This window comes from Epinephelus lanceolatus, chromosome 11 (assembly GCF_041903045.1).
Source record: "Epinephelus lanceolatus isolate andai-2023 chromosome 11, ASM4190304v1, whole genome shotgun sequence".
In the NCBI taxonomy this organism is placed as follows: domain Eukaryota; kingdom Metazoa; phylum Chordata; class Actinopteri; order Perciformes; family Serranidae; genus Epinephelus; species Epinephelus lanceolatus.
Genome location: NC_135744.1, coordinates 10,952,554 through 10,977,882, shown reverse-complemented (window position 1 = coordinate 10,977,882; position 25,329 = coordinate 10,952,554). Strand labels below are relative to the sequence as shown.

The 25,329-nt window shown below is 41.5% G+C and overlaps 1 protein-coding gene across 13 annotated transcripts in view; it reads right to left on the bottom strand.

The window, feature by feature from the left end:
* Positions 1 to 25,329, bottom strand: part of LOC117267257 (RNA-binding protein Musashi homolog 2) — a 311,435-nt gene that overhangs the window by 25,263 nt on the left and 260,843 nt on the right. For 7 of the 13 annotated variants that reach the window (XM_033643047.2, XM_033643054.2, XM_033643040.2 and 4 more), the window contains one exon: positions 7,512 to 7,631. The exons of 2 other annotated variants lie outside the window; for them this stretch is intronic. In XM_033643047.2, coding sequence (XP_033498938.1) covers positions 7,512 to 7,631 — 120 coding nt within the window. The remainder of the gene's footprint in view (positions 1 to 7,511; positions 7,632 to 25,329) is intronic. 4 more of the 13 variants (XM_033643081.2, XM_033643070.2, XM_078172246.1 and 1 more) reach the window with 1 other exon arrangement.

The window sequence follows — 25,329 nt, the reverse complement described above, 5'->3', positions numbered from 1 at the left end:
GACTGGGACCTGTGAAGTTCCCTGGACTGTCAGAACCATCTGCATCACTTGCATTTTTCTCTGTTTTTATCTGACAATCCTATAGCACAGAAGATTTCAAATACGTCTACTTTAAAATGAAGAGAACCGAATGATAACTAGCCTTCTTTTACACAATGAATAAAGAAAGTGCTGTTGTTGTTGACGTAAATGTATAATATTAGAGTTATGTTCATGTATCAACTACCTGACACTCATTTAAAACGGCAACAGAGGCACATTTACGCAGGTTCATCCTTCATATCAACAGCAGAGGTGGATTATACTTGTCCAAAATGCAGCCCAGGTGCTGGCGCATGCATTAGTCATCTCCAAATTAGCAATTTCCTCCTCGCTGCTTTACTATGCAGATGTTCAGCCTCTCCAACTGATATAAAGCGACTGCCCTTTGCATCCATCAGTGGCACCCCCTGGTAGTTCAAATCAGGTTCAAATCCGCGATACCAGCTCATAAAGCCACGTATGGGCCAGCAGCCCTCTACCTGCAGGCGATGGTAAACTCTGTGCAGTAGCCAGATCTCTCTGATCTGCTTCTTGCCTGGAGCCAGAGTCTCTCAAACGTCCTCACAAACACGTGTCAAGGGCTAGTCCTTGTTTTTTGCTCTTTAGTGGTGCAACATGCTCCTGGTGGTAGAGATCAGGGCAGCAAAATACCTCGCCATCTTCAAATACAGACTGAAAACACACCGCTTCAAAAAGTAGCTGGACTGACACCACCTCAGATTCAGCTTTTACTAAATAAAACATATTGCCTGGCCTGTTACAACCACAGCTCAGCGTTTCAACTGAGATAGCTGGTCCTTTTTCTGGTGTTAAAATGGAAAACTCAAAACTTACATTGTATTTTATGGGAATTAAACTATTGTATTTGTTGGTAAGAAAAGTATGACAAGCTCTTGTTAGTATCTAAATATTCATCTACAAGAGAACTTCTGTAATTGACCACAAGAGAAGTGGAAATTTGCTAAAAATAACCAATAAGATATTCTCTGGTACCTTAAAGAAAATTTTAACACAAATGTATGATATATAGCATCTTAGCAAAGTTTGAAAGATGTTGCAGAGTCCACATCTTCAGTAACTTTTCTTGTTATGGTACACAACTACAGCTGCGTCTGGGGTATAGTTTGCTGCAAGTGGCAGGCCACAGTGAGAAGTCCAAAATACACCTTGTCATCAGCAGTGGTCTGTCATAGAGAGGGAAGTCAGCATGCTGTCATTTTGTCTGTTGAGCTTTGGGAGTAGGGTGAAAGTGCCCTCTGTCAGGGACGGAAAATGTCTCACAACACTCTCTGTGTGTATCACTGACAAACAAGCCTCACAGCCCAGCAGAGGCAATATCGGCACTAAAAAGGCTTCTTGTACAGAAAATGTATCTGTATAATAATTATGGCATAAACACAATTTTACTTGGGATTTAGTAAGGGATGTTTAACAAGGTTTATATATATATATATATATATATATTTAACTCCTGAATGCCACTTTAAGGGAATGCCACTTTAAGGGACACCCCACCACCCATGCATCCCACCTGCTGGGTCAAAGCAGACACAGTATATAATATGTGGTGCTCTATGGGAACTGTAGGTGGAGTCAAAGCACAAAGAATCCACACTTACATCACACATAAGGCTTTTTTTAACGACAAAAACCCTTGTCTGCACAAAATTAGAAAATTTAGTATAAAAAATAAAAAATAAACCACTAGGATTGCAATTCCTGGGCTGATTTTGGGCTGAGGGTGCTGCAAATTAAATCGTAAGATAGGACGGAGATGCAGCAACATCCCCAGACGATACACAGGGAGGAAGGTCAAGCTTAAACAATCTGTGCCCTCTGTTCTGTCTGTGTCTGCATAGAGAGACAAGAGTGCTGATTGTATTAATCCATGTAGTAGTATGGTATTAGCATCATCACAAACGCTTAACAAATCATCAATACATCATTTCTCACGCTGTCAAAAAGTTACAAACCACAGAATGAAGGATTGCACTTATTATATCATCAAGATGCGCTAGGGAAGCTCTTCTCTAAAGAACAGAACAGTTAATAAATAGTGACGATATGCACAGACACAGCTGATTTAGGTAACAAACTACAGATATTTTAATCACATTCATATTCCACATTTTCTTGCTGTTATTTTGATAATCGTCCTGATTTGCAGACAGATTCTGCCATACACTGAGGGAGCAGGGAGATTTCACTGAGCGATGTTTTGCTGCCTCATGACTGTTTAAGCACTCTAAAACAGGCCCATGATGTCACTGTTACCACTCTCACCCTCCCCCCTCCCCTTACCCCCTGTTCATAGTCATTTACTTGTCTCCCTTCCATTTGCAGCTGTCAGAATTAAACTGTACATAATGGTTGCCATCACGTCTCTTGCTTCCTGGCTGCTGCTAACCCCAAATCAACATTCCTGCTTCTTAGTGATGTTCATTGCAATTGTTGGGCAAATTGTTTGTTTTGAAAATGCAAAAATCAAATAGCCCCGATGTGAAAGAAAGAGCACCTGATTGGCTTCCAGTGTTCCCTCTGCTGATTTGAATATAGTGCAAATGAGGACAGGTGGGGGAATGTGTCTGTATGTGTGTGCACGTGTAGGTATATGCATTCACCGCAGCCGCTTGTATGTAGCTGCCTGTGTTACTTCAGGTATCACAGCACATGATATTAACAACTGGCTACTAGCTTTCTATCTACTGCACACACCAGACAACATCTAAGTTACAATTAAAACAGATTTTTACCAACAAGCTTCTAATAGTATGTCTGATTAGGGAAGACACTCTCCCCTAAAGCCTGGAGGCTGTGTGTTCAGTCAGGGGAGCTATTATTGACAGCTATTGAATGATCTACAGTTGTAAGGGTGGAAAAAGCAGGATGTCTAAATTGAAGCCAACAAGACAATCAATGCCTGTGTTTAAGACGGAAAGACGCTTGCATCTTGTTTTTGGAACAAATCTCTTGGGAGATATTCGTCTGTATGTGAATAAGGTGTTTGCTGTAATTATGCTGTAACAGCCCAGTCACCAGAGGAAAATGTTGGCACCATATTTTTCTGCAAACTACTAACACTTCCATTTGTACATTTCATATGTATCGTATCAACGCTTCTGAAGTGGCTGTGGAGGGGATGGTGGATGGTGTGACACGAAGGTGAGACGCCTGCCAAGCTGCCGACCACTGTTCGAGACCAACAATCAACAAAACCGGTTGTGATCTAGCAAGTCATGGCAGTGTTTCCTGCTGCTTTTCAGGGAAAAGCGGTTGCTTTTTAACTAAGACATTGCTGCATTTCCTGTCGAGATAGTGCCCCCCAAACTGGGTATTTTAAGCCAAAACCAAGTGCTTGTTGTGCCTAAAGCTACTCACACATAAACCTCAGCACTGTAGAAACAAGTTTCAACAAATCTGCTAGGTAATAACATGCAAATGTAACATATCCGTGGTTTGCAGATATGCACAATGCCAACATCTTTTCTGGCCATTGGGTTATGCTTTAATGGAGCGGTTGTTTTGGAAGTAAATGTCTGAGGCACTGACTGAGCAACCACATGGCAAACGATCATTGGTAAAGTCACCAAGGTTCAAGGCGCTTTGACTCTGAAATGGTCAGGTCGTACCAGATAGATAGAAAGGTACATGAAAAAGTAAAGAAGAGAGAGAGAAAGGAAGAAAAACATGACTGACTGTATTGTCAGGTGGTTGACTTCTACTGGCTACTCACTACTTGCTCGCCTTCTACTCACTTACTGCTATTTTAAGGGACAATCCATCTTTGTACTTAATCCCAGAGATACTTGAGTTTTCACGGTAACTAGGTAACATACCATAGAATATATTTCTCTTGTCAAATGTTTAGACAGAGTGTAAATGTATTGCCTAGTTTTCAAACATTTTTGAAAAATTATTTACAGAAACCGCTGTGACCTACTTTTAGATTGTATCTCACTCATAAACTAAATGGCATAATATGTCTGACCATATCTTTTTAATGACTGATTGATAAAAGAGGTGAAGGGCGTTTGTGTTCAAGGTAAAGGAAACTGTCTATGGACCGTGTGAGGAGGAGATGTCTCTTGCCTGCCACAGCTTCATTCTGAACTATTGCTGCCAGCCAGAGCACCGTGTTGGACTGTTGCAGCGTTCAGCCTGAAATCTACTCGCAGCTTTTAGTTCATCAGTCTGTCTGTGTTCTCCCTCTTTCCCTTGCTCATGCTCCAGGTGGACTTGTGGATATGAACTATGTTGCATGTGTGTTTTATTTTGAATTATCAGGTGAAGCGGGCATTACTTGTAGACCATTAGCCTCCAAGTCACTGGAGTCAAGACTCAGGCCGGCATTGTTTGATTTTTGGTTGAAGCGCAATATATTTCAGTTGCAGTGAGTGTGTTTGTGTGTGTGGACCACAGGAATCGAAGGGTTATTTTTGGGGGAAATTTTGTGAAAATTGAAAAAGGTTTAAGTTCTAAGAAAACACACTCAAGTGCTTTCGTTTCAAGTTGGGGTTCTTTCTTAGATATTTTCTCTTATTTTTGCACAACAGGTTAAAATATTTGTGTTAACTTTAAACTTTGTCAGAAACAGAAATCTGTGTTTGAACTTGATTTCCTAACACTGTAGAGTTGATTCAGTCCCTCTCTGACTTTAGTAGGAGTACTCTGTCTTATCATATTGGATGGTGCCTCTTTTGTTTGGTCTGCATCCTCCTGTATGTCAGAGTAACCAACAAGTGTCTTTCCTGCAGATAAACAAAGACTTTGGAAAATGCAGAGCTGCTCTCTTTGCATCTACGTTTATGTCACAGCTAAATGGGTACAGATCAAACTCCAAGGGGGAGCAGTGGGTTAGCATAGTGAGTAAATGGCCCCAATTCATCTGAAGTGTAAGTGTGAAAGTTCTGACAGGGTTAAATCATATATCATACAGTTTGTTGTTAACAAAATGATTACAAATAAAACTTTCTCTTCACTGACACTGTTGGAACATTTCAGCCTGTAGCTGATCAGACGATGCTTTACTCCAGAGAGACTAAAGGAATGAAGCATTATCTTAATTAAATCACCTAACATATCTTGAATTTATCAACAAATGTGCCAGAGTATAGTTATAATAACTGTGGTCTATTATTGTGTCTCGTAAGGAACAGCAGACAGCAGCTGCTGAATGAGCAGCATCATCGCCTGGTCTTGATAATGTGACTGGTGCTTTCTGCATTCTGCTCTCTCCCCTGCCTGACATACAGCCTCAGTCTGAACTATCCATCCAAACTTTTCAGACTTCTGAAGTGTTTCAAAGACTCTTTGAGAGACTTGAAACAGTGAGGGTACAACCAACCTGCACGTACAGCAGCTTGGCTTACATTATGTTACATAATGGCTGTGAATCTTGTTTACTCAAATATGTATGTTCATTGTGTGTGTGTGAGTGTTGCAGTATGGGGGTGTAGTGTGGAGCTTCACTGCTTTTAATGTTGTGGGGAATTTTTTTGAAGTTCATGGTTTAATGGACTGTGTTCATAAATGAGATGTTAAGCTGCACTTTAAAACAGTCTGTGTCTTTTTAGTGGTTTGTCATTTTGGAAACTGTGATTGCTGGATACTTTCTTGAGACACTCAGTACATGTGTCAGTGCTGTGAACTGTGCATACAGATTAGTTAAGTATGTTCCAGAACGAGTGTTGTGTGGGAGCTGTGAAGGTTTTTAAATTCACTTTTTTTTCCAACTAAATGGCTTAGAGGGTAGGTATTTTGGAAACTGATATTTAACACACTGCAGGGTCAAGCTGTAATTTTTGTGGAGGGAACTTTTTTTCCACCAACATTTCCAGGAATTTATTTACCCGGGTAAAATAATTCCTGGTAATCTGTGTGGTTTGCGTTTCCACCACACCTCAAAGTTCCGGAAAATTTATTCAAATCAGCGTGATGACATAGATGATTCAGCGTGTGCCCTGTATTTGGCTCCGCCAGCTTGGCTGGTTACACGTCGGTGTGGGGAGAGGAGGGGCTGTGTTTCTGTGCCAGCAGCTAAGTTAAAAAGTATTTTAAGATAAGTGTCAAGCTAAGTTAGTCTACATACAGACAGCTGTCATTTGAGCTTATTAGTAACAATTTGCTATCAGCTGAACTAGCATGCTGTCCTTGTGTAAGACATAACGTTAGTGACGGTGGATGAGAGACTGTGGACGGAGCATATTGAATATCGCTGTCTACATGTTTACATGTTGATGCCTGCTGAACACATGTATTGATAAATTATCGGCTTCTCACGCTCTAAGGGTTAATGTCACTTATAGTAACGATTGTAGAAGAATTCCAGGTAATCTGAAAAGTCCTACCCCCCTACTAGGTACTTTTTTCAGGGAAAGTTTGGGGTTGAGGGAAAGTTTTTTCCCTGGGTAATTTCAGTGGAAACGTGCAGAGGCTTCCTGCGGTGGAAAAGGGGCTATTGAAAGTGTCACTGTTTTACCTTTTTTTTTTTTTTAAAGCTAGTTTACATGTTTAAGTTTAAATATACTCTGTTGCTGAGATACAGGAAGTTGGTGATACTAACACAAATTATTTAATGCACTTGATTATTACATATAAATGATGTTTGTTCTTCAGTTTTATTTATTAAAATGTGAACTGTGTTAATATTAAAGGTATACTATGCAAGTTTTTTTCTAAAAAACAATGTATAGACTTATACAGGAGTAATCCCTCTCAATCATCACTTCTGACCCACAAGTATGTGATGGTATATTCATCTGCAGAGACTCTGCCCTCTGCCTGTATTTTATTATTTTCTTCTTATTACGCAGAGGTTGAAATGTTTCTGACACAGGTCAATATGTGCCAACACACATCCAAGAGGAAGCTACAAAATTCGTGGACACAAAACGCGACACCTAGGGGACAAACCTTGTTCCAAAAAAAGAGTGAAACCTGGGTTGGCTTTCACTTTCACTGGCAATATTGTTTACAAACAACTGTCAATTCCTGTATAGTATACCTTTAACTAATTATTTAGTGTAGATTTTATACAAAACACAAATAGAGTTGTAAATAAGGTTGAAAATGTTTTATATAGTTTGTGCAACTCAATTTTCATGGCAATTCTCTTAAATTTTTGAATGAAATCAATCAATCAATCTTAGTTTTTTCTACATAAGCTCTACAAATTTTTAGTGTTACAGTTACTGTATATCATTGAGTTTTCCCTGATACTTCACTTAACTTGGAAAATATTGCTTCTGTTTTTGAGTCTGATCAGAGCAACTGTTTTTACAATGTATGAAGCATGTATATATATATAGGGATCTTGGATATAATCTCTACTGTATGTGTGTACAGTGCTGTCAGTCTAAACTGGTTGGAGTGTGTGCAAGGGGGCTCAGGGGACTATGTCTATGGGGAGAAGCAGAGCAGGAGAAGTTGGAGAGAGCAGCAGCCACACAGAACATGGACAGAGCGTTTACCTGGCCCTGTGCTCTGTGGGTACGCCAAGTAGCCGCCTCTTCCACGGGCCCCCCTACCTGAGCCACGCGCTGCTGCTACTGCCGCTGCTGCCACCGGTCCGTACGCTGTCGCTGGGAAGCCTGCAGGCACACACACACATACATACACACACGCATCACTTCCTGCACATGGATGAGTACGTCCCAGAGCTACAGGAGAATGTTGATACCAGCACTGAGCTACAGGATAAAACTATAGCTGTCAGAGACGGGGGCTCATGTCAGGGAGACATCTATCAGCAGACTCTTACTGAACCCACTGTGATATTCAAAACCCTGCAGACCCACTGATCCATACACAGAAAGATAGCCATGAGCAACTCACCGGATATCACATTAGAATTTAAATAAACTATGTCCCCAGTGTACTTGTCATGATCATCATGAGGCAAATATCAAATTATAGCAGACTGCACAGAACAAAGACATTTGTGATTTTATGATTTAAAGGTCTAGTGTGTAGGATTTAGGGAGATATATTGGCAGAAATGCTTGTTTTCTTTAATGTATTATCAGCTGAAAATAAGAATCACTGTGTTTTTGTTCCCTAGACTGAGCCGTTTATATCTACATAGGGAGTGGGCTCTTGTTCACAGAGATGGTCATATTGTACCTCCATGTTTCTATACTAGCCCAGAATGGACAAACCAAACACTAGCTCTAGATAGGGCAATTTGCATGCTGGCAACTATAGTTAGCAGCCCCTCTGTGACAAGCAGAAAAACAAAGATTGTTGAATGTTAAACTGCTTTATTTGCCGTTTTTACTGGTTTAAATCACCTGGTCCGTTGTGAATAACACAGATCCCGGTAAAAACCTAGCAAATGTCTGGATCTTAAGTTATCAGAAAAAAAGGTGAGCATACATCAGCAGATGCTTGGCTGGTAGCTTGTGTGCCAAACAGCGCAGGAGAAACACTGATTTATAACATGAAACTGCTTTGATCAGTTATTTTACTGGTTTGAATCACCAGGTGTGTTTGTTTTAAAGAGGAAGAGACTTCTGTAGGTAAAAACTTCCTGAACAATAAACACAAAAAAGAATTCTAGGCGGGAGAAGTTTCAGCTGAGTGCAATTTGCAATCCTCACCTCTAGATGCCACTAAATCCCCCTAAATCAAACACACTGGGGCTTCAAAACGTCTTTAACAGTAACTTTAAAATATTCAAGTGATCGTATTGAATATTTACTAAGATGTAAATTAATATCCTATAAATTTTCCTTTGCAAATTTCTATCTGATAGCAAACTGTTATTCATCTATAAAACTGTGAGTAAACTGACTTAAGCAATTCACTAGGTCCCTGATTATATTAGTGAAAGCATTTGGCTCTGGGGGGAGTTTATGTCACATGCTTTGGATGAAAGATTACAGCCACTTCTGAGCTGCATAGACATGGGCATAATAGCCCTACCTCTGGGGACCGTCCCTGCATTTTGTTTGGGAGTGCTCCCAATTACTGTGAGTTTTAGTGGAATCAGAATCATCGACTGTAATACATGAGGCAAAGTATTCCCCCTTTTTTTTTGTTAGGCTCTTCAGGTAGAAGATATACAGTGGAAAAATAATCCCCACAATCAGATGGAGACATCTGTTGAATGATTTGTCATTCAGAAGAGACCTCAATCTGTTAGCTTATGTGAAGACTGAACAAGTCTGTTGTGCTTGTTTCTACTTATGTAAATATTTAGAGTACTCCAATGCTGAAATTTGGGAAGCTTTAAAAGCATAAATCTGTCCAAATTGTCAGTTTATGATACACTAATAACTGAAAGGCCTTAATACCATGCAAATATAAATCCACTTCTTTAGGCTCTGATTATTCCAACAAATATCAGCCTAATAATCAGTCTGTAATTAAGCCAACGCAGTATCTGTGAATTGTAATTACATTGTTGGCCTTAATGAACACAGTAGCTAGAGGTGGCTGACAGAGGCTAGTCCATGCCCAGGGCCCGGGCTCCTCTCTCAGCACAGGAATGGCATGTCATTAGTAGTGGTGATGAGATTCCTCACTCTGGGCTCAACACCGTCTATGCCTAATCAGCCTCCTAAAATTATCTCCACAGGAAATGCTTTCCTCACTAGCAAAAAAATGATCTCCAAATTCCCTCAATTGGAGTCTTTCTTGATTTCTCTTTTAGCTGAGTGTGTGTGCATGTGTGTGTTTCCTCCTATGTTTTGGCCATATTCTGGAGACTGTGGTTTAGACAAAATGGCACAGGACACCACAGAGGATTATTTTTTTTGAATGCTGTGGAGGTGAGAGGAGCACCAGCGGGTGACCTATTTTCCGAGTCAGCCTTGTACTGCTATTCCACGAAGAGGGGGCTCACACAAAGGACTGATGAGAGGGAGGGAGGGGGAGGAGGTGACAGGGCAGGGTCAGATGAGCCGCAGCCGAAGAGAAAAACACATAGCTTTTCATCAGCCGGCTGAGAAGAAGGTAATTCACAACTCTGTCGACACAATATGACCACGAATGTGTGTGTTGGGTGTGAGGTGCCATCATGTTGCGACTGGCAGGCAGGTGAAGAAGAGAAAGAAATGGCACCCCCCCCACCCCCACCCCACTATCTAACAGCTCAGGAGAGAATCAGAGACCGGGGCGGCATGGCGACAGGGGAAAGAAATACAAAAAAGACGACAAAAGGCAACAAAAATCAGCCGCATTTATGCTACTGCTGCCGCAACACACCAGGACCTGATTCCTTCAGCTCAAATGATATTCTCCGCCTCTTTTCACAAAAACACAAATCAACTCTGATACTATGCTAATGATGCCCATGCACCCCTGCATTTCCACTTACAGTGTCCCCATGGTTGCTGTGCGGAACACTGTTTCATGCAGCACTCCCCACCTCTTTTTCCTTCTCTCTCTCTCTCTCTCTCCTTTCCTAAGTGCTGAATCTATCTTCCCCTCACTGCCATTGTCATGACACCCCCAATAGACCCACTGGCTTGGAAGTTAGTTGCGGGCAAAGTTGTGGTGAGAGATTAACTTTGCAGGATTAGGTGGGTTAATTAATAGATGGCTGCTGCTCATTGTTTTGTGCTCACGCTGTAAGAAGCCACCCAAGAGAAGCGCTGCAGCATTAAATCAATTTCATGGCCCTTTTATTACTGAGGAGATAAAGCCAATATTTAGCTTTCAATTCTTCACAATTATTGGGCCCCTGCTTTGCCACTTGAGTGGCTGCGCTTGGCTGGGGACAAGGACACATCTGTTTATGAGCTGTGGAGGCCCGGGGGCCTTGGTGTCCGGACTCCGGGGAACTGTCCTCAGCTTTCTCTCCTCAAGCCTGTGGCAAAGAAATTCAGCCTTCTTCAGGAGTGCACACAGAAAGGAAGAAAGATTAGACCTTTAGAAAGATGAGGACTGTCGAGAATCTCATCATATATTTTACCCTCTTCAAGCAAAAAGAAATACATTTTCTCAATACAAGAGAAGAGGTTCATATATTCACAACAACAACTGTTGCAAATATCTCCAGAAATTTTCGAGCCTTAGGTGTTCGCCCGAGAGATGGGAGATGGGAGACGTGACTTACTTAACTAACATTAATAAAAGACTCAATATGAATTTGACTTGGTATTCATGACACGAAAGGACTCAACTTTTGTTTAATCAAATATTTGCACTCTACCCCATATTGAGATGTTAAATTTTGTTCTTGAAACATGATTGGTTAATTTCAAGTGCAATGCACGCAAACCTGGAAACCTGCTAGGATTTGGCAGACCAGCTGTGGCCAATGCAAGAAGCAGCTGTCATAGAGGAGGATAGTCCAAAAATATTAAATTTGGATTCAAGAATTATGTTTTCAATGATGGCAGGAGGAAGAGAACGTTGGTTTGCAAGGTCTATAGCTCAAACATCAGTGACACAACCACCACAACATCCAACTTCAACCACAAAGCCCACAAAGGAAGGTACATGAATGTGTCTTTTTAGCTAGCTTATTGGCAGGACAAAAGTTAGCTAGCTAACTTAAACAGACTGCATGTTTTTGTTAATGCTGAAACTAGCACTTAACTTTTCATGACCACTGTCTTTTTACTGATTAAAATGTGGAAAACTGGGGTACATCATTAGACTTTAATATGACTTGCGTCTTTCTTAAATTATAGCAATGACTTGACTTCCTGATTCTCAACACAGACACTTGGAACTTGCTTGAGATTAAGATGAAGACTTAGGACCTCTCTCCCTACTAAAAAACTTTCACTTAATTTGTAGTCTATGTCGTCGCAGCTTTGACATAAACTTGCATTTTTTATCCATCCAAGACCACTGTTTGCAAATACTGACCAACATTCAGAACTACTGTATGTCTCCATATCCTTCCTTCCCTTAAATAAACTTTCAGCTAAGGTAACTTGCCAAACAGAATGATGTGTCCAATTCATGGCATTATCAGTTCTGTACTGAAGGAGCACAATGTGCATTCATAGCATATGAGTCTCTATTTTCATGACAGTGCATAGCACATACTGCCGCTTTATGCCTGTAAAGTAGCATTTTTCTTGGGTGCACACCAGCTCTTTTCTACCTGCACCTGTATTTTGTGAGTCTCTGTGAACTTCACTGTACTGAAGTAGGAGGAGAGACGCAGTAGGGGCAGTGTCACGGTGATCAAACAGCACAGTGCAATTTTTGTGTCAAGGTTCCCTGGTATTTTTGTTTGCACCGACTGCCTGTGCAGGCCAGGTCAAAAGCTTTGTTTTCTCTATTATAAAACTGTCAAAGCACTTTGCTGAATATCGTACTGCTTTTAAAGGAGAGAAAAAGAGGTGATGCAATTGGTCATATTAATTCTAGCCCCCATCATGACCGGTGATGATGTACTCCTCCTAATGTCAACATGTTTTCAAGTTGCTCTGCGGTTGCGTCGCACGCTTTTAACAACAAAATTGCCAAAAGTCAGTCACCATGCCCTGAGATACAAGGCCCCATATTGCCTGCATTTGCACTGTTAGCTGCTCTTTAGAGTATGTGTGCGTCATCTAGTTTAGATGGAAGGAAGGTGAATCATATGTCATATGATCTTAACTTGTGCTAATAGGCTCCTACAATTCTAAACATTAGATCTGATTATTCTCCCGATGCACTATTTCTAACACTTTTCAGCAGATCTTTATGGCATGCTGCCTTTCTGGCCACTTTCTGATCCTATTACTCAGAAAACGTCACAATGAAAAGTTGTTGCATTATGCATCAATAAGGTCCTATTTATGTCCTACCAGTCTGACAACAGCTTGACTGATGTTAATGTAATCTGTACTGTTCTTTGGCCCAAAACTGCCAGCAGCAGCTCCCCCGTCATTGACAAAGGAGCTCCATCAGTCACAGAGCACTCCACTCATTTCTGCTATAAGAAGAACTGTCAGCTCTCTAATGCACAGGAGGAGCCCAGGGACAGCTGATACTCTACGGACGGCCCTATGGATGAAGTAGCCTATGCCCGCATTTAATATCTCTTTGAAACTAAAAACTAATAGGACTTCATGTAGCACAGTACTGAGATTTAGAGAAGGACTTACACAGTGTGAATAATGTGCAGCATCAAAGTTTTTCTTTACCAAGATTTTAGTTTAACATTACACCAAACTGTCATTAAAAAAAAAAAAAAAAAATAGCTAATGAGAAGGACATTCCATGCTTATTAAATTGGAGTGCAATTAACCAGGGTTAGCTTGCTGGCTAACAGAGTTTCATGCTACGCTGGTTCAAAAAGTAGCTTTATGAACAAGGCTTTCAGCCTGAAGCTAGTCGGTTTTGGGGGCAGACAGGAGGAGTGAGACAGATGAACAGTAAAGAGCAGAGATGAGTGAGACAGATGAACAGAGAAGGACAGCAGCTACATCAGTAGAAGAAGAAGACAAAGAGATGAAAGGACAAAGGGAATAAGGAATTGAGGAAGAAATAATGCCAGGACACAAGTGTCTAATTCATCCTCATGGAATTCTGTAAGGTGTTTTGAGCACAGAATTATTTTACGAAATGAGATTTTATTACATTCTGGTAAAACATAATAGCCACACCTACAATAAAGCACTATTATTCTACACCACTAAATCAGTGGTAATCTTACAAATGAAAATATTTATTCTGAAAACAAAACTAAGGGTAGAAAAGTGATTTACATTTCTTACATTGGATAATACAGAGATACTGTGGTGTTAAAATACTCACCTAAAATTCAGGCATTAATTTCAAAACTATGTAAATATGAAGTAACAGTAAAAACAACACACAAACATACAAAAAAACTAGAATAACCACTTGGTGGTTGCATTCTTCTGCCAACCAGTCAAGATACAGGTTGCACCAGTGTCTGTCCATCATCATACGTAGCCACTATGGTTGACAATGCTTCAAATATGGATTTTGCTGCAAAAAAAAAGCTACCAATTCCAAAACATGGATGCTTCACACACAGCTATAATCTGACAGCACATAAGATTTATACAATCAGCACAGTTACAAGTTAGACACTCGAGATTAGTGTCAAATATCTGACCAAATGTCTCCCCTATCTGTTCATGAGATATGGCGTTAAATAATGAACAGGAAAGTGTTTTTGCAGGACATTATAATGTCACAGTGAAGTTGACCTTTTGGATATAAAATGTCATTACTTCATCATTTTATCCAAAAAGACATTTGTGGAAAATTTTGTCATAATTTGAGTAGGAATTCTTGGGTTATGGCCAAAAATGTGTTTTGTGAGGTCACAGTGACCTCTGACTACCAAAATCCAATCAGTTCATCCTTGAGTTTAAGTGGATGTTTGTGCCAAGTTTGAAGAAATTCCCTCAAGGCCTTCTTGAAATATTGGGTTCAAGTGAACAGAACTGGCATACAAACGGACAATAAGCAAATATAATGCCTTCAGCTACAGTTGTCACCGGCCTGCAGGGATAACAAAATTAAAGTATTTGTTTCCTCTCAGAGTGTTAAATTATTGTTAAGTTGTGGTTTCATTTTCTACAATAGCACGCCAAGCAGAATGACACTAGCTGCAGTGATGCATAATAATTTTGCAAGTAAGGCCTTCCATGTAATTTGTTAAGTTTCTAATACAGTCTACTACAATGAAAGTACGGTAAGTGATTTTTTTTTTAAACTGACAGTCAGTAGCTACTTGCTAATTGCTAATTATCTTTAGATTTTTCTATTTTGAATTTACTTCATATGAGTGTTGACAAATCACTCATATAGGTGTCATTGCTGACTGCAACTCAATGTAGAAAATATGAGAAAAATATAAGAAATCCTACAGGAGATGCATGTTTTTCCTGTCACTGTATGACAGTAAGAAGGACAAGCCAGCGGAAATAAGTCTGTTGATAAGTCATAGCAGAGGCAGCCAAGCACACTGCCGCCCTCTCACAGGAGGAGGGAGGCATTCTGTCAGAGATGGAAAACTGACTCCACTTCACATTTTGCTTCATCAATAACCTTTGATAAGATGCGGAGAAACACATACAGACAAATAAACAAAACAAAAGAAAATATATATATATATATATTTATATATATATCAAAGTTACAAAAGAGACAGGCACCTAGCAAGACATCTTTTCATCTCCAGACTGACAAGTGTCCCATTGTTGTCATCCTTCAGCGCTACTTTGTTGTTGTTGAAAGCATCTCTGGGTTGTTGTTATCAAAGGCATAAATCACAGAGCTGCAGAGAGCCAGGTGGCTTTCATATGAACTGCTGCACACATGCTCATGTCTCACCTCTCCTCTGATCAACGGAGACCTACAGTACACACAGAGATTTCCCCCCACATAAAATACAGAGACTGCTGTCTGGGAATGAGCCAGAGAGAGAGAGAGAGAGAGAGAGAGAGAGAGAGAGAGAGAGAGAGAGAGAGAGAGAGAGAGAGAGAAAAAGCATTTACATGCACACCAATAATTCAATTATAACCAGACTAATGCAATACGCATATTATTGCAACTCTCATGTAAACACCTTAACCGGGTTATCTTACTCGCATTAAGGTCCTAATCAGAGTAAGCATAACTTGATTAACAGAGCTGAGTTGCTTGTCAATCATTCAAATTAATCTTGCCATGTGTACGTCTGCTTTCTTTTGGTGTTTGGATTCTGTGCACGCGCCACAAAGGTCACACAGTGAATAGGATGCCAACTGGTATGTTTGATACAAAATGGCAGAGATAGTGGAAAAATTAAACAAATAACAAAAAGAAATTTAAGTGTAAAATGGCAAGTCAAGAGCTAACACAAAGATGCTCTATAAATCCATCCATACTAATCTGTATGTCCTTTGTCAATAATTCTACATGTCCAATTAAACATCAACCTGAGAGTTACACAGCTCATTTAAACTTGGGGTACGGAGGAAATCAGGTTGCCTTACTTTAACCAAGCAGCATCTGCTGAAGCTAAAAAAATGCAGCCAACGCAGAAGTGCCAAAAACTGCAGTTCCTCAAATGGCCACTTGAGGCTGGCTCCAAAGGCGAGTCAATCCCCATAGACCGCCATGTTACAGTGCCCAACTTGTTTATAGCCTGGTAAAAAGAACAGTTTTGGTCTCTTTAGCTAATTCTCCCCTTTATAACAACTGTACAGGTAATAAACTTTTACATTGCTGGCCTGTTTAAATATTATTAAGGCTCAAAGTATAGATTTAGCCGTAGCTGTTGCTATTTCAGTGTGTTTTCAGGTTATGAAAGTTAACGTTAATTGTAACAATTGGTACCCTAAAAAAAGTCATGTTCACCATTTGGTTGCACTAAAAGACTCACTCAGGAATCAGGTGTTCTGTTTTTCCAGAAAATACATTTTGTTTTAATGGTTTTAAGCAAAAGGAAATTAGCATTAGCACTATCACAGTTAACCATAAATGCAAAAGCACCAGGTTAACTAAGTTAGCAGCTAGCAAATGAGTTCTCTCAGGTGACACTTTGCTATTTTCAAAATCCCAAACTTGAGGCTTGAAACAAATGGGTGACTCGCGATGGCTACGTCCATTAATCTTTAGGCTGTCTATGACTTAACTACACTCTTGAAGGGCTACTCTGCTGATATTACACATCAAGTCCACTTTACTCATCTAGCCTGATGATGTTATCAAGATTATCTCGGCTTGAGCTTGGAAACTAAAGACTTAGAACAGTAAGCATGTGTTACGGACGGGAGGTGTGGAGTCTGAAAGACATGGGCATTTACCTGAGAGGGAGGGTCTAATAAAAGACAAATTGCACTATGGAAATTGTAGGATCTGGTCTTTTTTGGAGCTACGCCCCTACTAGGGACTAAAAGTCAGGATATCATGGCTTGTGATGAATCAATTTTGACCAGTCTTCTTTTGAATCTGTCTCTCATGAGTCCACCAAATTCATGAAAGTGCAAAACTGCTGAATACCTTTAATTTGGGTAATTCTTAATGCAAATATAACAGACTAAGAAAGAGTGTGGAAGTGTTGCAGCTACATAATAATAACACTGAAATAATAATGAAACACACTGAAAATATCACAGAAACATCAAAGCTTATGACCATTAGGGTCATTTTAATAATGGAGTTACATGCCGTAGAAGTAATACAAATAAAGCAACTTTGAAAAGAACTACTGTAAAATACTGAGGCTGCTACAGATAAAACTACACTTCAATATGATATCCCAGTATCATGAGACACTGATGCTTAGAAGTGGGTTGACATGTCGGTTAGCACAACAGCTGCTCATGTCAACGACTCAACTGCATTTAACAGCTGACCACATGACATGATGTATGTCTTCATACCAGGAGCCATGCAGTGGTTTGCCATTTGATACACCAGGTACATTCATGGTTAATACAGTAGAGGGTGGGGGCGCCGGTGGCTTAGTGGTAGAGCAGGCGCCCCATGTACAAGGCTGTTGCCACAGCGGCCTGGGTTCGACTCCAGCCTGTGGCCCTTTGCTGCATGTCACTCCCCCTCTGTCTTCCCCCTTCATGCTTGTCTGTCCTATACATTAAAGGCTAAAAAGCCCCAAAAAATATCTTAAAAAAAAAAAAAAAAAAAAAATACAGTAGAGGGCCAATATACTGGCTCTACAACAGCAAGACTCCTAAACCTCTACAGTGTGATAAAAATAGTCAATTTTCTGTTGCTTACTGATATAATCACACATGACTTCACTACTGTATGTATACATATGTTGGTCAGTGTGTATGCGTTTGTTCCTGTGTGTGTCCCTTTGCCTAAGCTGTGGCTCTTTTGTGCCAAAGGTAATGGTTTTTGTATGTAATGAAACCATTTGGCACACTGATCCTTTGCCATTAAGACTTTGTGGCTTCTGACTGGGGAGAGAAAAAGTCAATTACAGAAGTGGAGTGAGCCCAGAGCTCAGCAAAGCCTGGCTTTATGGTAGTAATTGCACACGTATCTTATACCTTTGAACAACATGATGAGGCCAGGAAGGAGATATACACGGAACAAAAATCCACCACGCTGCAGGGGAACTACTCTGCCCATTTACAAGACATAGTCATGAACTAAAATTAGTTTGACACCCTCAGTCGCATCATACTGTTCACTGTAACCATTACAGTGTATTCTGAATCCATGCACCACACAAACATGGGTGCTGAGGAGAGCAGTGTGTCTTGTAAAGCTGCCATACCGCAGATGGTAAACATATAATGTGTTTCCTGTGGAGAAATCCACAGGAAGGTCAGAGGTGAGCTGAGGCTGATAGAGACCAGCTTCACTGGAGCTAGTAGGGACTGAGTGATTTGCTCAAGGACACTTCAGCAGGGTGGATTCTTGCTGGAGAGGGGTCTCGACCCAGAGCCCTTCAGCTGAAGAGCAGTCTCCACACTCACTATGTTGTTTGTCAAAACTAGCATAATGAATTGCAGATTGCTTTACCAGCTTCTATATTATATAATGTATACTAGCTAGATAGACATCTTTAACTCTAAATGAATCAATAGTAAATCAGAATTAATAGAAATACTTAGTATTTTATAATAATGTTGCTCACAATACCCTCAACTTGGAAATAACTCCAGCTTCCAAAACTGCAAACTTGGCACACACATCACACAGCTGTACACTGTGTGTGAGTGACTGTGATGTGGTGTAGAGAGCTCAGGAAGAGCTCAGTGTCTTTTACTTCAATTCTCAGTGACAAGAGCACTGCTTCTTTGTAGCTGAAGTGCATGGCAGCATAGCATCAAAGAGGACAAACTAGGCTCTTTATTGAAGTGCAGCCGCACTTTCGACCTCTTCTTTGTACTCCTTCCCATGCACTTCAGCAAAAAGGAAACGGCTCCTATGCTGCAGAACTGATCTAAACACATTCTGCTTCCACACAAGCCCCAGTATACCTCTAAATCACTCACACTCACTCACACACGCACGCACGCACACACACACGGAAGCATGCATGCACGCACACACGCACACAGTGGTTAAAGAAAAAGGAATGAAGAGCGAAACAATAAGGTGTGGAGAAAAAAATGCATTTCAAAAAGTGAAGGGGAATCTGCCAGAACAGATAAGGCATAAACACTAAAATCCATTCGGTCCTGGAAAACAGTGACACTGGTTTGCCGATGGGACAGGGTCTTGGTTCACAACCCTCATATTCAAGGCAGTTCATGATGGTGACTTAAATACAGAGAGACAGACAGGGAGGACACAGATGTCTGACCTTGCAGTGGTGCTTATGTAATGGTCTGCTTCAGTGCATTTAACTGCAGTGCTCCTTTCCAACCTGGGATCAGTGAAGGCAACATGTCTCTGCAGTCCAATCTCCTCTGACATCAATTCTAACACTCAGAGAGTATGAAAAGGTCCTGTGAGCTCTGAGTGAATCAGTTGTTATGGCCCTGCCTGTGTGGTCCCCATGGAGCCAATCATACTAATTAAACTAGACTACTTAAGCCTCCTCTCATTAGTGTCCAAGTAAACAGCCTTAATTTTTTATGCATTTTAATGCCCATCTCCCAGTTCTGAGGGTGGTAGTGGAGGGGACAGATGAGTGATGAAGGGGGGTAATTTCAGGTTTTCTCAAACGAAAAGTGAGTGCATTAAGTGTCATTTCACCATTCAAGTTAAATATGTGTTTGTGGATTTGCACTGATCGGGGTGAACTTGCTTCTGCAGGAACTACTAATGCCGAGTGAAAATAAAATACAGTGTATTAATGTTAGTCATAATAAGAAGCGGCTTTGCCGACGCTATTTCATGAATATGATTTTATAGCCAAGTTCAAATACTTGCAGACTCCATTATATTTTAGCTGGCTCTATGCACTGCAGTTACACAATCTACCACTGCTCCATATAGCAGGGGCAAGTAGGGTAACATGTGGCACGGCCCAAAAATAGCACTGCAACACTGGCTTCCACTTGATTACTGGAGCTGTAAACAATGTTTCCACATACAGAAGAAGTAAGCACAGGGCTGTGCACTATGATCATGAATATACACTATGTATGCATGTTGATATACATGTATGCATGTTTCCATGCACTGGGAAAGAGTGGATGAGAGGAACTGGAGGGCTATTAGCACAGTCAGCAGGAGGGAGGAACGGAGGAATAGAGGGAAAGGAGGGGGCAGCTGGGTAGACACCTAGCAAGTACCCAACTTGCTGGGCCTGGAGCTCTCGAACAGTGGGTGGGATCAAAACAACAGGCAGCAGACACAGAGCATGGTCTCACAGACACACATATTGTACTCCTCTGCCCACTCTCATGTCTGTGCTCCTTTTCTGTCCTCCTGCTGGTCTCCAGCAGTGTCCGAAGGTGGCAGCCATGTATGAGGCAGGGCAGCTCAAGTTTCATTTCTAGACCAGCAGCTCAACGGTCATAATGAGACATAATGAGCTTTAGCGTTGCCACTCTGCCTCTTACAGCAGCTCATCTTCCCCACCACAGGAACCTAGACAGTGGGTCTCCATGGCAGACTGTTTGCCTGCTTCAGTATGGGAGGATGTGTCTGCTGTCCTAGGGTGAGTTAAGACCTGGGCAAATGAGGTGAGCCTTCTCTTCCACTTTCAGGAAATAGCCAGCCTTTCAGCGTTGCCTGTGTCAGAGTGCAGTAGCTGTTTTTTGCAGAGACAGGTGCACACGCACCCGAGGAGGCACACGTGGATGTGCATGTGACCTGACGTGTATGCATGTGAGCATGCAGACAGGCCAGGACACACTGCATCTAAACAAAAAAATAAAATCATAACAGCAAAGCATAAATTAACAAAACCACTTGTCCTCCTGTACGGCGCTGAGGGGCATGTTGGTGAAGTGCTGCTACACTTGTTGAATCCATACAGTCCCTCTATGCCATGTCCGGCTAGTCTATAGTGTCCGTCTGACACTAAAGCAAATGCACATAAACCATATTTTAGGTCCGTTAATGGAGAGCAGAGCTGATCTGAGAGCAGTCGAGCTCTATGACTGCACACACAGAAGTAGACAGGGCGTGACATACAGTGCTGTCCACTGACGTCAGAGCAGCACACTCACTACTGTCACAGGCAACAGAGTCATGGCCCGGGGAGCTCAGAGAGTCTGCATGTGCAAATGTGTGTGAGTGTGCAGTCAGCATTACTGTGGAGACAGTGAGTCAGAGAGGCAGACAGGCAAGCAGAGACAGGCCCCTGGTAAAGTCCCTCCACCTCCTTTGCCTTCATACGCAGCCTTGAAGAGTCTTTGATTGTGTCAGTTTTATGCCTGTGTGTGTGTGTCTATCCATGTGTGTGAGAGAAAGATGCGTTGTGCATGGTCGTTGGAGTGTGCGAGGTCACGACGCTCCTCGTCAGGCCCTATTTTAAGGCCTGCGACTCATGGAGTGCCCCGGCCTCCACAGACCCATTGGGCTAATGATCAGCCTTGGCAATTAAAGTCAATCTGTGAGTCAGTGTGGCATCAGGAGGGCCATCTGCTTCCAGCCCTGTAGCACTCACTCTGGCCTGTGGGACCACTTGCTGGGGTCACAGCTCACCCAGCTTGTAGAGAGATGGTCACAGGATCTAAGGAACAATCTGCTGTGTAACTCCAGTTCAGTAGAGACCTGTTCTACAGATAGCACCGCTGTGTGTGCTGCCGTCATGTCTCAAGAGTGCAGTAAAAACACAAACAGTGGGATCTGTCTTATGGAGGACAATGTTGCATGCACCCATGGCACAGGTAAGCTCCTCATCAGCCTCAGGCCAGTGATTTTTTCCACCTGCTCCAGTATTGCAGCCAAGAAGTGGGGTACTTATTGTACTGAAATGGAAAATATAAGATGTCTGAATACTTAAGAGAGCTTCAGATCTGCTGATAATGACTGCACATGGTGTCCCAAACTACATCATCATCCATACAGGAAGTAATGAACTATAGCCAGAAAGAAGAGAGTTTCATTGGACAGAAAGTTTGAAACAGCATCTTCCACACTTTTAATTAGTGGGATACTCAGGTCAACTTTGATACAATTTATGTGGATCCACGAGACTGCAACAGTTCTGAAGCAAACCAGTTTGCGCATCTGCATCTGGAGACAACAGTGCTGAAATGAACATAGCGGAGTTCTTGAAGTCACACTTTAGCTGCATGTAAATACATTTTTAGTTTGTCTTTGATTTCAACATTGTGATGAAGTGCTGCAGAAAGACTTTGATGCCTGAGGGCCTTTACTATGAAAAAGAGCGAGAGGAGTTTGCTTTAACACCATGTTGACAAAGGGAAAGATTTTCTCGAAGGTTCTTTTTTGTGTTCGCTTCCGCTCATCAGCAGAGCTTTGTCCTATATGTCCTTATTATACACATCACCACACACCCACCATGCCTTTTCATCCTTGACCCCAAACCTTGCATAAGCTACCTTTGCTTCAAAAAGTTCATATCTCTATATAGTCCACGTCAACACCTTTCCATCTCCCAACAGCAGACGGTTGCAAAACCCTGGGAGGCTAACTGGTGGTTCAAGCCAATGCCCTGGATGTGACCTCTGGTGCATTTATCATATGCTTGGCTGGCTCTGCCCCAGTTTATAGGGGCATGCAGCCCCCAGGAACAGTCACTATTATACCAGTTGCACAGGTCAGCAGCTTTCTTTCCCTATAGCCCACATCCTGAGAGGACAGCTGCTTCCTATATCTTTATATTCCCCTCCTACAGGAATAAGGGGCAAAAGGCCAGCGGCCTTCATTTCACTGTTACTTACAGTAGCAGAGAGCAACATGCACCTTTTATAGGTTTAACCCTAACCCATGCAACATCTGTCACTCTGTGCTGGACAATTCATACTGTAACAATGGTTGCCAAGTAAAAAAACAACAACCAAAAAACAAAACAAAAAAAGAATTACCGCCTTGCAGTTCTTTGCTTCCACCAAACAGTCGCACTGCAGTTACAATTCACATCCACATCTCTCCAGACTTACATGTAGCCATGGCAGTTGGCAATGCTTCAAATATAGACATTGCTACAAAGAAGCTACATATTCTCTCACACAGCTACATGTTCACGCACATCTTCAACCCAACAGCACAGAAGATCTATACGACACAGTTTCATGTTGGACAGGCATAGTGTCACCATGTCAGTATCTCACCAAATGTCTCCCCTTCTGTGTCTGAGATATGGCATTGAATAATGGCCAAAAATCTGTTTTTGCAGAACATTATGATGTCACAGTGAAGTTGACCTTTGACCATCATGTCATCATTTTGTTCTATTAGACATTTGTGTGAAATTTTGTCATAATTAACATTTGAATTCTTGAGTTATGGCCAAAAACATATTTTGTGAGGTTTAAGTGACCTTGATCTTTGACCACCAAAAACTAATCAGTTCATCCTTGAGTCCAAGTGGATGTTTATGCAAAATTTGAAAAAAAAAAAAAAAATCCCCCCCAGGCCATCTTGAGATATCATGTTCATAAGAATGACATACACACAAGGTCACAATGAGCTTGACCTCTGACTACAAAAATATTCTCAGTTCCTCCTCAGTCCAAGTGGACGTTAATGTCAAATTTAAAGAAATTCCCTTGAGGTGTTCCATGAGAATGAGATGGATGAGGTCAAAGTGACCTTGTGCTTTGAACTTTAACCACCAAAATCTAACCAGGTCATTGTTGAGTCCAAGTGGGTGTTTGTGCTAAATTTAAGGAAATTCCCTCAAAGCGTTCTTGAGATATCATGTTCCCAAGACGGATAGATTGACTAACAACACAAAAAAAATAATGCCTCTGCTTTCGCCAGCACAGGGGCATAAAAAGCTTCATCTATTACTTTTTAGTTGCATGGACTTACAATTCCCAAATGGACTAATCATTTTAATCATTTGCTGGTTGAAACTATTCTGACAGCTTAATGTTTTCTGCTCATTAATGTTTCTTTTCAGAGGACTGTCCTAGTTCTCTAACATCTGACAAAGACCTTGTGAGTTTTATTTATATTTCAGAAACTGAGGAACCCAAAGATGTAACTTGTTTCCATATTGCTTTGCTTCAGTGGAGGTACTCCTGCCTGCCTCTCAAAACTGGGGGTGTGCCGACCGCCATCTACTGTGGACGATACACTGACTATGGATGAGTCCCTCGTACAAGCCCACTTCAAAAGATCCAAACTTTCCCTCAGTAACTTGAATCAGGACAACTCAACAAGGGCAGATATGTGGGTGGTTATGGCAGCCAAACCCCTCATCTTCTGCGTATGGGTTGGTCTTGTAGCCAACCAGGCCACCCTGCAGGTTTTCATACTCACTCATAACCACCTGCTGGGCTAGGCCCTGTTTACATCCACACAGAAAAAGAAATCTACTCCACACTGATTTAAGGCTTTTGAAATGGCATTTTCTGTCACTTAGATGTGATGGAGTGTGCTGTTGTTTCTAAGGCATGGTTGGTTGGTGGAGTTGCAGATACAGGGGGATGGAGGCTACCGTGGCGCTATCCCACACTTCATATCTGACGGGGAAACAGATCTGACACAGATGAAGCGTGTGACAAGAAAAGGATATGCCAACAAGACAAGAAAAACAGATGGAAAAACCAATCCACCAACTCCAACAAACTTACCCAAACACCACACAAGCATTGGTTATTTGAATGTGTTGTGAGAAAGACATACAAGATCCAATTCTTTTTTTTTAAAGGACACTGTTAAGGTAACTGGTAAGTCTTGTGTTCTCACTGCACCCTTGCTACACTTACCACTGCCCTCTCCCCTCCTTAATCATCCTTTCTCTCCGTTCTTTTACTACTTAAGAGGCTGACTCACTGGACCTGAATTGCTGTTTGTCTGTCATGACATCTGGAGTAGCTGGATGACTGAGTGTTATGTCTTTCTCTCACTCAGTCTGTGTCTCTCCCCTGATGGGACCCCACTGACATCTTCATCCGTGGTTTTTCAGTGTAGCATAATGACCTCCTACTAGCAGCCCTAATGGAGCCATAATGGTCATTTATGCCAGGGGAGGCTCTGAGGGCACGGCTGTGGAGGCAGCGAGTCGCACAGGAAGACGGGCGAGCGGAGAGAAGCTCCTGGTTAAGTCCCTCCACCTCTGCCTCTTCCCTTCATACACATTTCAGTCTTTGTATAAATACAGCTTTTCTGTGTGTGTTGAGTGTGTGTGTGTGTGTTCAACTGTGCATTCATGTGCGTGCAATGAAAGGAACCGATACAAGACTGGTTAACAACAGACAGCATAATATGAATGTATCAGGGGTGTTTCCCTGCTTTTGATGTTCGCTTCTATAGCTTATTCACATGCATAATGCACATATGCACACTACATTTTCTTTTTTAATT